The sequence below is a fragment of the Canis aureus genome, chromosome 12 (assembly GCF_053574225.1).
Source record: "Canis aureus isolate CA01 chromosome 12, VMU_Caureus_v.1.0, whole genome shotgun sequence".
NCBI classification, from domain to species: domain Eukaryota; kingdom Metazoa; phylum Chordata; class Mammalia; order Carnivora; family Canidae; genus Canis; species Canis aureus.
In genome coordinates this window covers 57,121,768-57,134,890 of record NC_135622.1, presented here as the reverse complement: position 1 = coordinate 57,134,890, position 13,123 = coordinate 57,121,768, and the positions used below count along the sequence as shown (strand labels likewise).

At 34.1% G+C, this 13,123-nt stretch overlaps 1 protein-coding gene across 13 annotated transcripts in view; it reads right to left on the bottom strand.

Annotated features, from left to right (window-relative positions):
* Positions 1-1,230: 1,230 nt before the first annotated feature.
* ROCK2 (Rho associated coiled-coil containing protein kinase 2) overlaps positions 1,231-13,123 on the bottom strand; it is a 141,435-nt gene continuing 129,542 nt past the window's right edge. For 5 of the 13 annotated variants that reach the window (XM_077844115.1, XM_077844116.1, XM_077844121.1 and 2 more), the window contains 4 exons: positions 12,388-12,649; positions 12,088-12,301; positions 5,896-5,996; positions 1,231-4,678 (listed from right to left, as the gene is read on the bottom strand). In XM_077844115.1, the coding sequence (XP_077700241.1) occupies positions 5,909-5,996; positions 12,088-12,301; positions 12,388-12,649 (564 nt within the window). In that variant the 3' untranslated portion in view covers positions 1,231-4,678; positions 5,896-5,908. Of the gene's footprint in view, positions 4,679-5,895; positions 5,997-7,644; positions 7,759-10,414; positions 10,476-11,098; positions 11,275-12,087; positions 12,302-12,387; positions 12,650-13,123 lie in introns of all 13 variants that reach the window. The other 8 variants (XR_013349773.1, XR_013349774.1, XR_013349775.1 and 5 more) reach the window with 8 other exon arrangements.

Here is a 13,123-nt window from a genome sequence, read left to right as displayed (position 1 = left end):
GATCGAGTACCACCACATCAGGCTCCCTGCATAGAGCCTGCTTCTTCCTCTGCCTATGTCTCTGCGCCTCTCTCTCCTCTGTGTCTTTCATGAATAAATAAAATCTTAAAAAAAAAAAAAAGTCAGTTTTAATGGGATTAGTTTTTTAAGTTATGTAAAATGCTTAAGAATATAAACTGTGGTCAACATTTTAGAACTATTGCTTGGGACCAGCAGGAAGAGAAACATGGTATATACCAATAATCATTCATTCTGCAGTTTCTACAGTCATAGTTTTTAATTTTTTCAAGGATTTATTTATTTTGAGAGGGAGTTTGCAAGCAGGTGAAGGGGTACAGGGACAGGGGAAGGGAGAGAAATCTCCAGCAGTTTCCCTGCTGAGTGTGAAATCCGACTTGGGGCTTGACCTCATGATCCTGAGATCATGACCTGAGCCAAAATCAGGAGTCAGAGGCTCACATGACTCTTGGCTCAACCAACTGAGCCACCCTCCAACTCCTGATCCCAAGATGGAGTCAAATGCTCTACTAACTGAGCCAACCAGGCCCCCTGATAGTTGTCATTTAAAGAAAATCCAAGTGAATCTTTTTTCATATGCAATCATAATCTAACCATTAGTATAAATAAAAATAATGTGATTTTTTAGTCCAACAAATATTTAAGTATATTTTAATTAGAACTTTATCATTGCTTAAAGAACATACTATCTTAGGTGAAGAGTTGCCCATTTTCCCTTTTTGAGACGAAAGGAAACATTTGAACTATTCCAAATATCCTACACACATCATATTTAATCCTACAACAATCTTGTAACGGAAGTCTTAATCTTACAAAAGATGAAAACACTGAAGCTCAGAGTGAAAAATCTGTCTCAGATATGATAGCCAAAAAAATATCCTAAATAAGAACTCAACTGATTACCAGAGAAATGCTTTCTTGAAAACCACCTCTCAGCACTCTGTGCCTTTTCCTTATCCCGGACACTCAAATGAGGTTGTTGGATTTGCATGTCCCTTCAAATACCTAAGTCAAGTCAGCAACGGACTCCTTGTTGAAATTCTATTTTGTATTTCTCCATGGACTAAATGACAGGGTAGCGCATGCAAAAGTCTGTAACCTTGGTTGATTTGTTCTGCTACACCATCATGTAGGGAAGGCAAAATTTTGAGGGATAAATTTTAGGAGGTTGTAGTGTTCCAGGACTATTCCACAGGAAGAGTATGAAAATGCTTATGTCTTAATTTCTTTTATTTAATTTTTTTAATATAAAAAGCAGGCATAAAATACAATTACATTACTACAAAGATACAACAAAAATTTTTTAAAAATCAGGGGGGTACGATTTTTGTTCAACGGGGACAGTTGATCAAATATTTATGATTATCTAAACCATGCAGTTCATAACTTATTACAATTTCAAACAAAACTCATTATGGGGAAGGGAATCGAGGACAGGCCCCCAAGCATAATATCCGGCACTGTCATACAGTGCCTATTTTCAAAGTGCTTTATGAATCAACTATGGTTATCTTCACGCCAGAGGAAAACTGCAGCCTTCTTCCAGGGGAGGAGACGTGAGTCAGTAGCAGTGTCGACACAGACTGAGAAACTCAGAAGTGACTTGCTCTCATAGAATATTAAACATGTTATTAAAGCATGTTTGATAAAGGTAATATAGTGTCTTAGTTTCTCTATTTTACCACGAGAATTCTGTAAGAATAGATTAACAACAGCAGCAAAACTTCTTAAATTGTGGTTTGGCAACCTAGAGTTTTTTTTGTTTTGTTTTGTTTTGTTTTTTGAGGATCTACAGCTAAACTGATTAAAAAAAAAAAAAAAAAAGACATCCTTCAGAGCCAGATTTGTGACTCTAGCCTAGGTTAGTTTTAAAGACACTAACCTTACTCTAGATTTCTTGGTATCCTTTAGTTAAAATTTTCAGATAGATTTTTTTTTTAAATCTTGCTTCTAGATAGCATATTTTCTTTAATACTTTTCAAACATTCACTATACATTTATTTTTAACAATAATACCGGCACCAGTTTTCCTTCTACTTCTGTCTTGCTATCCCCCACTAAACAAAAGTAAAAAATCCAACTAAGAAAATCCCAGTATTCACTACTTCTTAGTTCTCAATAGGAGGTATTTATGGCTCTAGGAGAAATCAGGTGTGAAGAAATAAGCAACTTTTGGTCTTTATTTATCTGGGAACCTTTGGAGCCTCAAGAAAAAGAGAAGCTGGCACAAAATCAGGTTGTTAAACCAAGTCAATATTGTATTTAATGAGTGTTGAGAAGAGAACATTTGTATGGGTGTATGCATTCATGTATGTACATGAAATCAGCAACAGGGTAAAAAGCAAATTCTTACCCAAGGTCAGAATTTTTATTAAGCGCATTTCCATTAGCTGGAGAAACAACCCTATTGAACCCTTATGTTAAACCATATAATGTGAAGAATCTCCATGGGAGAGATTTTTTTCACCCCTTAGAATACCTTTTTTTCCCCAAAAAACTTCACATTAAATTTCCTCGTATAGTTGCATCACACCATGATTCTCCATATTCTCTAATATATACAGCATTCAAAAATTAACTTTTGCCATTTTTACTCAAATATTTCAATTACTCATGTAAACTTCAAATTATTTCACCTTAATAAAGTTTATTAAAAATATATATATATATATACTCTCCAATTCAGAATATGATAGAACCTCCCATAGTGTAACAAAATCTTTATATAAAATATTAATTCAGTCTCCTTTTAACAAATCTAATGAATGGAAATATTTATTCTATATAAATTTTATATATTTTTCATTTTTATATCTTACTTAAAAAAAAAAAAAAAAAAAAAAAGGCTGTGCCCCAAACCAGAACTGCAGAACATCCCTGTGAGGGAAATGACATGAGTTTCTGGTTTAGCACAGACATCATGGAAGAGTGCAGGTGGGATAATGAGAATAACAAGATTCAGTTTTAGTACATCAGTAGGCCAAAGGCCACTCTTCAATTTTCACAACAGTATCTATATTTTGGGGATCTAACTCTTTAAACATTTCTACACTGACTCCAAAAGTAATCAATGAAAAATGTCTGCTTCCTTCATTGAACTATTAGATGATGTATTTCAATATCACACCAAACCCTGTGTATATGTATTATAAAGAGACTGATAAAAGACTACATAATTTTTTTAACTTGATGCTTATCATTAATCCATATGGTAGCAGTACAAAACACATTTTTCTGGGACAATGAGAAATCTAGCAGAAATGGTCCTGCATAACCTATGACTTTAACATCATTTAAAAAATAAAAATCAGGTTAAGAGCCTCTGAGGCTAGTTCTTCCCAGTCACCAGTTTTAGCCCAATCCTGAAATATTGCCATATACAGTTGTGTGTTTGAGGAATCACATTTAAATATTTAAAATATATCTACAGTATGTCTTAATTTTCTTAATATTTGAGATAATCTTAGAATCTTGAGTGTGAAAATGTAAAAATAGTCACAATGTCTCTACCAGAAATAAAAATACATCTAGGGTAGCCAGCAAATTCAAAGCAAAGCAAACATTTCAGTCACACACTAATACTGAGGTCTGTAAGAAGAGTGGGATGAATAATAGATATACATAAAAGATATATTAGTTCCAATAGTATCCATTATTGTTTCTATCACCAGTACTTTTAAAAAAAATTGTTATACAATCAAAATAGGTTGACATTGATAACTATTACATGTAAAAATAGTGCACTGTTTTTCTTTTGCAAAGCGAATTTGCATCCTAAGAGCTGGAAAACACTTCTTTTTTCAAAATACAGAAAAGGGTGAGACTTTAAAAAAAAATTAAATTAAGGCATTCAAAATGGGTAAAGTTGCCTATCATGAAGCATTAGGAAATTGATACAATTAACATCAAAACTCCTGTTACAATAATTGCTTAAACATGAACATGCAGCCTCCATGGGGTATACACAAATGAGTGATATAAACTCCAACATTATGGCTTTATACAAGTGCATAGTTGCAACTGCAGTAAGTTATGATATCTGATTAATGTGTATAAAAAAATAAAATGGGACATTTGTTGAACCCTCTTGCAGTATTACAGTACTATTATATATGTGTGTGTGTGTGTGTGCACGCACGCGCATAGAGAGACACACACACATATATATGCACACACACAGTATAATGGTCACTTCTTAAAGATGCAGTCTCTATCACTGTAGTGGAATCCATTCCCAGAATCTTCTGGTAAATGTGCTGGTGAAATCTCTCTGTTGAAGCTGAAAAGATGATTTAAGCTTTAACTCTTCTCAATCCTTTTGTGCAATGTAGTGTGAGTGACTGCCAAGAGAGCTTTATGGAACAAGTTTGGAAGAGTTGCATATGATATTCTTACTCTATTAACCAATCATTGTTGGTTCAACTTGATGCTCCAAAGGAGCCCAGAAAATATCCAAGATTTATAATTTATATTGCAGGAATAAGGGAAATATATATGTGTGTGTGTGTGTGTGTGTGTGTGTGTGTGTGTGTGTGTATGTATCAGTCCCTCCAGAAAATATAGCTTTTTAAGAAATTCTGGCCCATCATACTTCAGTCTTGTTTTAACTGGAAGAATATGATCACCTTGAATAATGACTGCATTCATAGAAGGCAGCTAGCTGGAAAAAAAAGAAAAAACAAAGTTAGTTGATACAGTGAAATAATTTAAGAGATTGTTAAAATTCTTTTAAAAGGCATTCCATTTATATCATTTCATGATGTAGTCTTCCAACCTCTATGCTTTTAATACCTAAATCATGCATAAAACATTTATTATATTATTTTTATTTTTAGGTATATGCAATTATATTCTTATATTTTCCTATATTTTCTACAAACATGACACACAAGTTTTAATATGGTTAACTGGCTATTAGGGTTAGATAATACATCACCAAGTAACTCAAGTGAATATAAGTTTGACTTGGAGATTAACCACTAGCTGCCTTCTATAGCTGAAAGAACAGTGGGCTTATGGACCAGGTTCTACTTGACTATTTGAGCCTTAGACACATTTTTTAAATCTACGAAATGGGAACAAACACATTGTTTTAGTAAATATATGTAAAAATACTCTGTAAATCTTGGTTATAAACACCTCCCAATAACACATGATTTAAGTCTATTTTTGCAATATGCTTACTTAGGTTAAGACAGACATTACTTCTTTTAAATCCATTCTGTGTAAAAAGGTTTAACCATGAGGTTCAGTTTTTACTCAAATCTCCTTTAGCCACTGTTAACCAAACTATTTATATGTTCTACAAACACAAGAACTTTCACAGCACATCAATAGCATTCTTTAGCAAGAGAAAACATCTCACAACATCACAAAGAAAAGCCAAATCAGAAACAGTATTTCACAGCACTTACAAAGTGTTTATGGCTTCAATTCTTGCACGTTAGAGAGAAGAAAGGAGGGAAGGAGAGTGGGAGGGAGGGAGGAAGGAATCCCATGCTATGTTCACAAACTAATACAGTTGTAGGAACTTGAAAACATTGTAAATTTTACTTCTCTGAATATGGCTTCTTTGGAATGAACAATAAGTACCAGAATTGCTTCTTTTGTTATTCTTACATGTTTCATTCCTAAGATAAAACATTGTAATTCCAACTGTATTGAAAATATATAGCCAATAAAGATTCTGAACATAGCACTTCACTTTTTTAACTTAACATGGAAATTTCAGTTAGAAACTTTTTTGAAAACTATTTTCCAAATACATACTATTAAAAACAACTTAACAAAATTTAAAAACTAGTCAAAAACAATGAAAACCCAAGTGCAAATCACATGCACTACTTTGAATAACTCATTTTTCATTTTTTGATTTACCCCATTTATTTCTTCAGAAATCAAAAACATCGTCATCATCATCACCACCATCAACATCATCAAATGACCAATCCCAGTCTTTAAATGCCAAATCAAGCAATCTGCAATAGGAGGTTTGCAAATTCACATTCTAGCACTCTTTAGAAATGGCAGCTTAATATGATAATTGTCTAGAAATCACACTTTGTGCTGTGAGATTTTAACTCTCCATCAATAATAATACAGTCAAAATTAAGATGGTAGCACACAGGGAGATCTTTCTTTCCATATGTAAGTGCATATAATGTTAGCCAGGTCTGATTTCTAGAACACTAGAGACCTGAAGACAGGTAATATTTGGGGATAAGATATGATCTTCTCCCCACTGGGCCCAGATAAAGATGTAACCATCCTGATCCCCAGTTTGATTTGAGAACTATGAAAAAATTCAGCATTTGTCAGCACTCCCTTCACAAAAGGACCCAGACTGTCGGTTCACAGTTTAGAGAGAAACACTAAGAATGTCGAATTCTCAATTCTAGCAAGAAACTATTTGCTTAGTGGGTCACCAACAGTGACGCTCTGTGTGAAAAACCACAATTAAGAGAAAAACCACAGGTATATAAGCATCATTAGCAATTTATCTTGGCTGAATAAACTGGACTTAGAGCAGGGGTATATGTGGTCTTTTCTTTCTAATCCAATCCAATCATCTAACATTGCTATCATCTTTATTTTAAAAAACAGGTGTAACTTTTTCATTATTTTAACTGTGAGGTTCACGAATCAACTTATGCCAAGGAACGCCTCTGGTCCCCAAAATCTCATTTGTGACTTCAACTTTAAAGTTGGTCCTTAAATCTGAATGTATATGGTTTACACTCAATGCTATTTATAATGCATATTTGCAGGCATCATCCCAAGAGATTCTGATATAACTGGACTGAAGGGAAAGCGGGGTGCAAGTATCCGCATTTTTAAATTAAAAATCTGGAGTGAATTCTGATGCATCTGTTTGACTCTGATAATCTAATCACTGACAGAGTATGTTGATGGATAGCTCCCTAACTTAAAAGTAAATAAACCAACCCAAATTACTCTATTTCAAAATATGTTGAATGTAGGACAATGTTTGAGAAAATGTACAGATATAATTATTCACTTACACACCTATCACATTTTTCCAGGCTTACATATAGGCAGTAACTTGTAGCTAAGGTACTGCTTGGGAGATTGAGATCAGTGAGCCATCCTGGGTGTTTAAAGCCCAACTTTGAAAAATCTGCATTTCATACCCTTCCAAAACCTTTGAAGTGTGTGTGAAGTGTGCATCTGTGTCACAGTCTTCAAATTTTAAAAGTTTGGTCACTAGGCTATTAGTACAATGCCTGGCAAGACTTCCCTTAAAGCCCCCCCTCAGCCCTTTCCAGTCAGCCGTCTAACTTTTGTCATTTCAACCTAAGAAAGTTTTCTCTAACTTGGTTTCTTCCTGCCATTTTCACTGTCATACCGGTACCTTAGAGAAGGAGCTCACTAAGTCAACACACACCAAACCCTTGCTGAAAGACTTCTATCTGGAGAACAAAGTAAAAAGTACTGCATAGTGCACTGGGTCCTTTTCCGTCTGGCTCATTGCTTTCTCGGTCATGTCCTCTTCTGCCAATTCCTGTCACTACCCTCTCTCCCTACTCCAGCCAGTACAATGTTTCAGAACATAACATGGAAGTAATTCTGACAACTCAGTACCAATGCACATAACATTTTGCCTACCGTTGTCTGTTCCCTTATTTCTTTGCCTAGAAAATGACGGAACCTCCCTTTTTTGGAGTTTCTTGATGGCCTCAGGCAGAATTCTCCATGCTTTCCTTTGTTCCCCTCGTGCTTCTATTATAAATAACATTTAAAAAAGTACTGTAACTATCTGTTTGATTTTCTATCTGCCCCATTTAGTTGATCAGTGGGTACACACTGCAGGCCTGGGCGACTTCCTGCCGAAGATGCTGTGGGAAGGAGCATTAGAACTTTGAGTTCTGCAAGGACAGGACAGTGCCCAGTTCTTTACGTATTGCCAATACCAAGTTTCTTAATCCTTACCAGTTTGGCAGCTGAAAATGGTTTTACATTTTATTTTTAATTTAATTTAAACTTCTTTGCTTAATAATCAAGTTGATCATTTTTTCATACTTAACAGTAATGCCTGCATGTTCCTCACTGATTTTTAAACCGGGCAGAGGCAATCTTTTTTTTCTTAATGATTTATACAAGTACTCTATATACGAAGATACCCATCTTTCTCATAAACATTATAAATACATGCTGTTTTTAAAATTTACAAGTCTTTAATTTTTGGTTACTCAATCACTTTCTTTCTTTGCTTTTACTCTTAGGAAGTTCTCCAATCCAAGATCAGATACATATTCACCTATTTTCTTCTACTTCATTTCATAGATTTATTTTTAACACTTCAAGTTGTACATATCTTTTTCATTTTTACCCAAATAATTAGTCTGTTAATTTTCTAATATCTATAAATGGAAAAGAACAAAATTAAAATAATGCTAATGTGGCATGCCTGGGTGGCTCAGTTTGTTGAGCATCTGACTCTTGGTTTCAGCTCAGGTCATGAGATCAAGCCCCACATCGGGCTCTGCACTGGGTGTGAGGCCTGCTTAAAATCCTCTCTCTCCCTCCCTCTGCCCCTCCCCTACAATAAATAAATAATGATAGCATAAGAGCTCCCCCAACCCCCAAGTTTTAACTGTGTTGGCAATGCTTTATATCTTAAAACTGGGTAAATGAGTGTTTGTTACATTTTTGCTTTATACTTTCCTGTGTAGCTTAAATATTACATTTTAAAGGAGACTTTTAAAAGAAAAATAATTAAAGAGAAATGTCCTTAGCAGATACCAGCATTCTGTGTCCTACTTCGGAACAATCTAAGGATCTCTGCAAATTACCTTTATCACAAATCAACATTTTATTCACAAATTCTCTACATTTCTAGCATTGTTTTTTTTTTAATTCAAAATTACTAAGAAAACATTCCTCTGGAACAGCATTTCTACACATTATGTTTTATAAACTGTCAATTCATTTCTATTTGTATCACCGTGAGGCAGTGCAGTATTACAGCTGAGGATGCAGGATCTGGAACTCAATCTGAACTCATGGCTTTGCTGCTTATTTGGTGTGCAACCTCAGATACACATTGCTTCTGTGCCTTAGTCTCCATGTCTGTTATATGGAGACATTAAGAGCTAAATCACAGGGTGGCTCTGAGGATAGATTAGTACACTTAAAGCTCAGAGAAGAGTGTCTGGCATATAACCTGCCCTCAAAAATGTTGTCTTCTATAATAGTAGCTAACACTTGCCTAATAGCTATCACTTTAAAACACTCTCCTACAGAAAAGGGGAAGCACTGCAAAGAGTTAAGATGAGAATCAGAACCAGGGATGTCACAAAAGCCAAAAGAAAAAAAAATGTAATGCTGTGGTCATTAACAAAGACAAACACTGAGGAAAAGTTAAAAAAAAAATCAGATGATTACTTATAGGTATTATGTTTTAGTGTATATTATAAATATACATATATTTGATGATTTTGATGACATCTAACAAAGCCAGACATTTGTCTTAAGAAAGACACCATGTAAGTTAGTTCAACTAAAGCCAGATTAATACAAACAAAGAGCTAGATAATAAATTACTGCTGATATCGACCAGAAATGCAGTTCCTAGGTGTTCCTGGATGATCCTTTCACAGCTCTACCCATTTGTCTATAGGAATGTTAAAGGCCATCAAGTCCAATGCTTGACTACACTCCAGAGCCATGCGGTTCTCTGTTAGACTACATACACATGACAAATTGGGGAGGGTACTTTTCCCTAGAGTCACCAAGCAGTCACCTGAATCAGGTACTAACACTGGCAGTGACAAGGCACTCACTATTCTAGAGCAAGCCAAGTCTTCCTATTTTGGAAATCTGTGACTGCCTGATACTTTTCCTTTGCTGAGTTATAAATGTGCCTCTCTGTTTGTTCTTATTCTAGTACATCACCTACAGAAAAGTCCTCTAAATCTTTACTGCTGTTTACAATCTCCCATCCTACAAGCTCCTGTTCTTCCAAACAATTTCTTCAGAAGAATAAATGTCCTTAGTTCCCTCACTTGCTACACTTTCAAATGACCTACTACTCCGTTATTCTTTTCTGTATATTCTCCAATTTGTATATGCTACTCTTAAAATGTGACACTCGAAATGCAAACCATACAGTGATTCATGTAAGACAGACAGACAAAACTTAAGGAATTAATGAAGAATGAAGTCACAGATGTTAAAGACAATGGAAATAATGATGCAGACACAATAATGAAATGCAAAATTGCATCTTAAATGTGCCCATCTTTATGCTTAAAATTTCAGAGTATGTTAGACAAAAGATGTTCACATAAATACCCTAAACATTTTATAGTCAGTTTTGATATGAGTTTTATCTACATGCATAGTTGTAAGACAAAAAAAAATCCCTATTACTTACTGTTGCTATGCAAAATGTATTAAAAAATCAATGAAGAATGATTCGAAGGGCAGGGCCAGAACTAAAACAAGACAAAAAGCAACAAAAATAAAAAGTAAATGTGCCTCCAATAGACCAAAATGCTAAACTGGGGAAGAAGGGGATAACAAAGTATAAGTCAGTGAACATGAAAACTGTTAGGTAAGTGAAAACATGCCTCACTTAGTGTGAAATCCGCTTCATGAACAAATTCTATGTGTTACCTATCACAAGCAGTGAAATTATTAACTTATCCAACAGTACCAAAGAGTAAAATGTATTAAAGGACTGGAGTTCTTACAATCCTGAATCTGAAATTATTTGCCCTTGTAGAGTCTCAATCAAAAAGAAAGATAGTATATATCTTCTATTCTACTCTACAGGAATATTTTCAAGATCAAATGACAGAATATGCAGAAAGTTGAATGAGAGAACAGATTATGGAAGCACTCTGGAAGCTATAAAGCACTAGACAGTGTGAGCTATTACAATAGCAGGGCATCTGTGCATTAATAGTTCCACAATACTAATAACAGAAGTTTAAAATTTTAGGTGTTTTGCGCATGGCACACAGAATAACCTTCAGTGTCTTTGAATTCTTTGAGTTTCTTCAGCTTAATTACTCTCATAAAATCACTAATTTTATAGTATTTAGTTTTCTCATACCTCACAGAAAAATTCAACATTTTCACTGCTGACACACCAATTCTACCTTTGTCATTCTAAATTACTTCCTTGAGATAATAGTTTCAAGAAAAGTTTCATATAAGATGTTTGTGGTTAGAATGAAAAGATTTCTGATAATACAGCCAATGCACATCATTATTCATATACTGAAGGTCCTGTGTTAGGGAACAAAAAGGATACCTGAAATTAGACACCTGATCTTACGCACTTTATCCTTTAACTAAACTCAATCTTCAGGGTCATTTCAATGAATAGTAGTAGTATTTACAAATGCTATAGTAGCTAGTAAGCCAAGAAATGGTTATTCTGAATCAAGAATGAAATTACTGTAATACAGCCATATGAAAACGTGCATTCATCATTATCTCAGGATTTATTACTCCCTAGCCCCAACCACCTCAAATACAAGGAATGTCCACTTTACCCACTAGTTAATATCTGCATTTTTATTTTTATTTTTTTTAATATCTGCATTTTTAAGATTGATCTTTACTGCTCTTTAAATCAGAAACAAGTTATTCTAAATTTATAGATGTGAATTAAGATTTTAGAAGGTTTTGGTCCTACTTCCCAAGTCATCTAACATAAAAGAGGTTTAAGAGGTTTGCAGTATTAAAACCAATGTGTGCATCTGACACTTTTAAGTCTTTGTGTACATCATCTAACTAAACCATTAGTCGGTGTGCTTATAAAATCTTAAAATATTTTTATTATATACATAAACGTGACAAAAATGAACCCTTTATATATTTTGGTTGAATTTAATATATGTGTGTGATTTAGCAAACAAATTTGTACTATCTTGAACTGATTCAATGAGACACACACACAGTTTCAAACATTTGGTATTCCATTGTTCATTAACATACCAAACAAAGGAACACTACAATTAGGAAAATTTGTAATTGAACATAAATAGCAAAATATTTTAAAAGACACTAATTTTTATTCATATTTTGATTTATTACCTTGGTTTGTTTGGGGCAAGCTGTCGACTTGGCCGTCTCATAGACTGGTTTTGTTGTATCTTCATTGAAGTTCTAGGTGATGACCGTGCAAAAGGGTCTGGAGCTGGAGGCTTTTTAGGAATCTTTTTCACCAACCGACTAACCCACTTCTGCTGCTCTTCTGTAGAATTTGCTAACAACAATAGATTCTTTGCCGTCGAAATATCACAATAAACTATAAAGAAATATTAGAAAAAATTAACATGTTTAAATTGATCTGAACATAAATAATATTGATGGAGCAAGTTAATTACTATTTACCCTTGCAAGGTGCTATAATCTCCTCCTTTTTGTCCATGTGATCTTTATGACATTTAATATGGCAGCGCCGGCATTCTAAAGCAGGAGGAGGTTTAAACATATGCCACAATGGCTTCATACAAGCCTCACAGTTGGTTGGGAAATGATACAGAGTAGGAATAAATTCATGTCCTTTATGGCAAATATAATTTGATTTTTCTCCTACTGGCTCCACTGGAAATTCTTGTTCCTTCTTACTTTCTCCTTCATTGGCGTACAGAATCTACAGATAGCAAAAATAATAATGATTAATAAATCATTTTTTATGTAGTAACAATTTTTACAGTGTAAATAAAACAGAATTAGCCAGATCATTCAATGAGAAGAAAATGCATTTGATGTTTAAATATTAGTAGGTTCTAAGAACTTTTATGAGAAAAGTCATTGGATAGTTAAGTCACTTGGCTCACATTTCAGAAAAAAACCTATCTTGTTCAAATGTACCTCCTTATTTCCTTATTTTTTCTGTGATACCTTACTATATTTTAGCAATTTTATCAGAATAGGTCAAAAGGTAAATTTTTAATTGATGGGTATTAGAACATTTTTCTCGAAGGGTGTATTCAAAACAATCTCCCAAAAAGATGTGGCAATTATACAAATTAATGCTTTACAAGTCTCAAAAATAGACAGGTGGGTAATAACTGCAAACACAGCTTTAATGGAAAGATATATATTTGGAGAAGTGAGGAAGAGA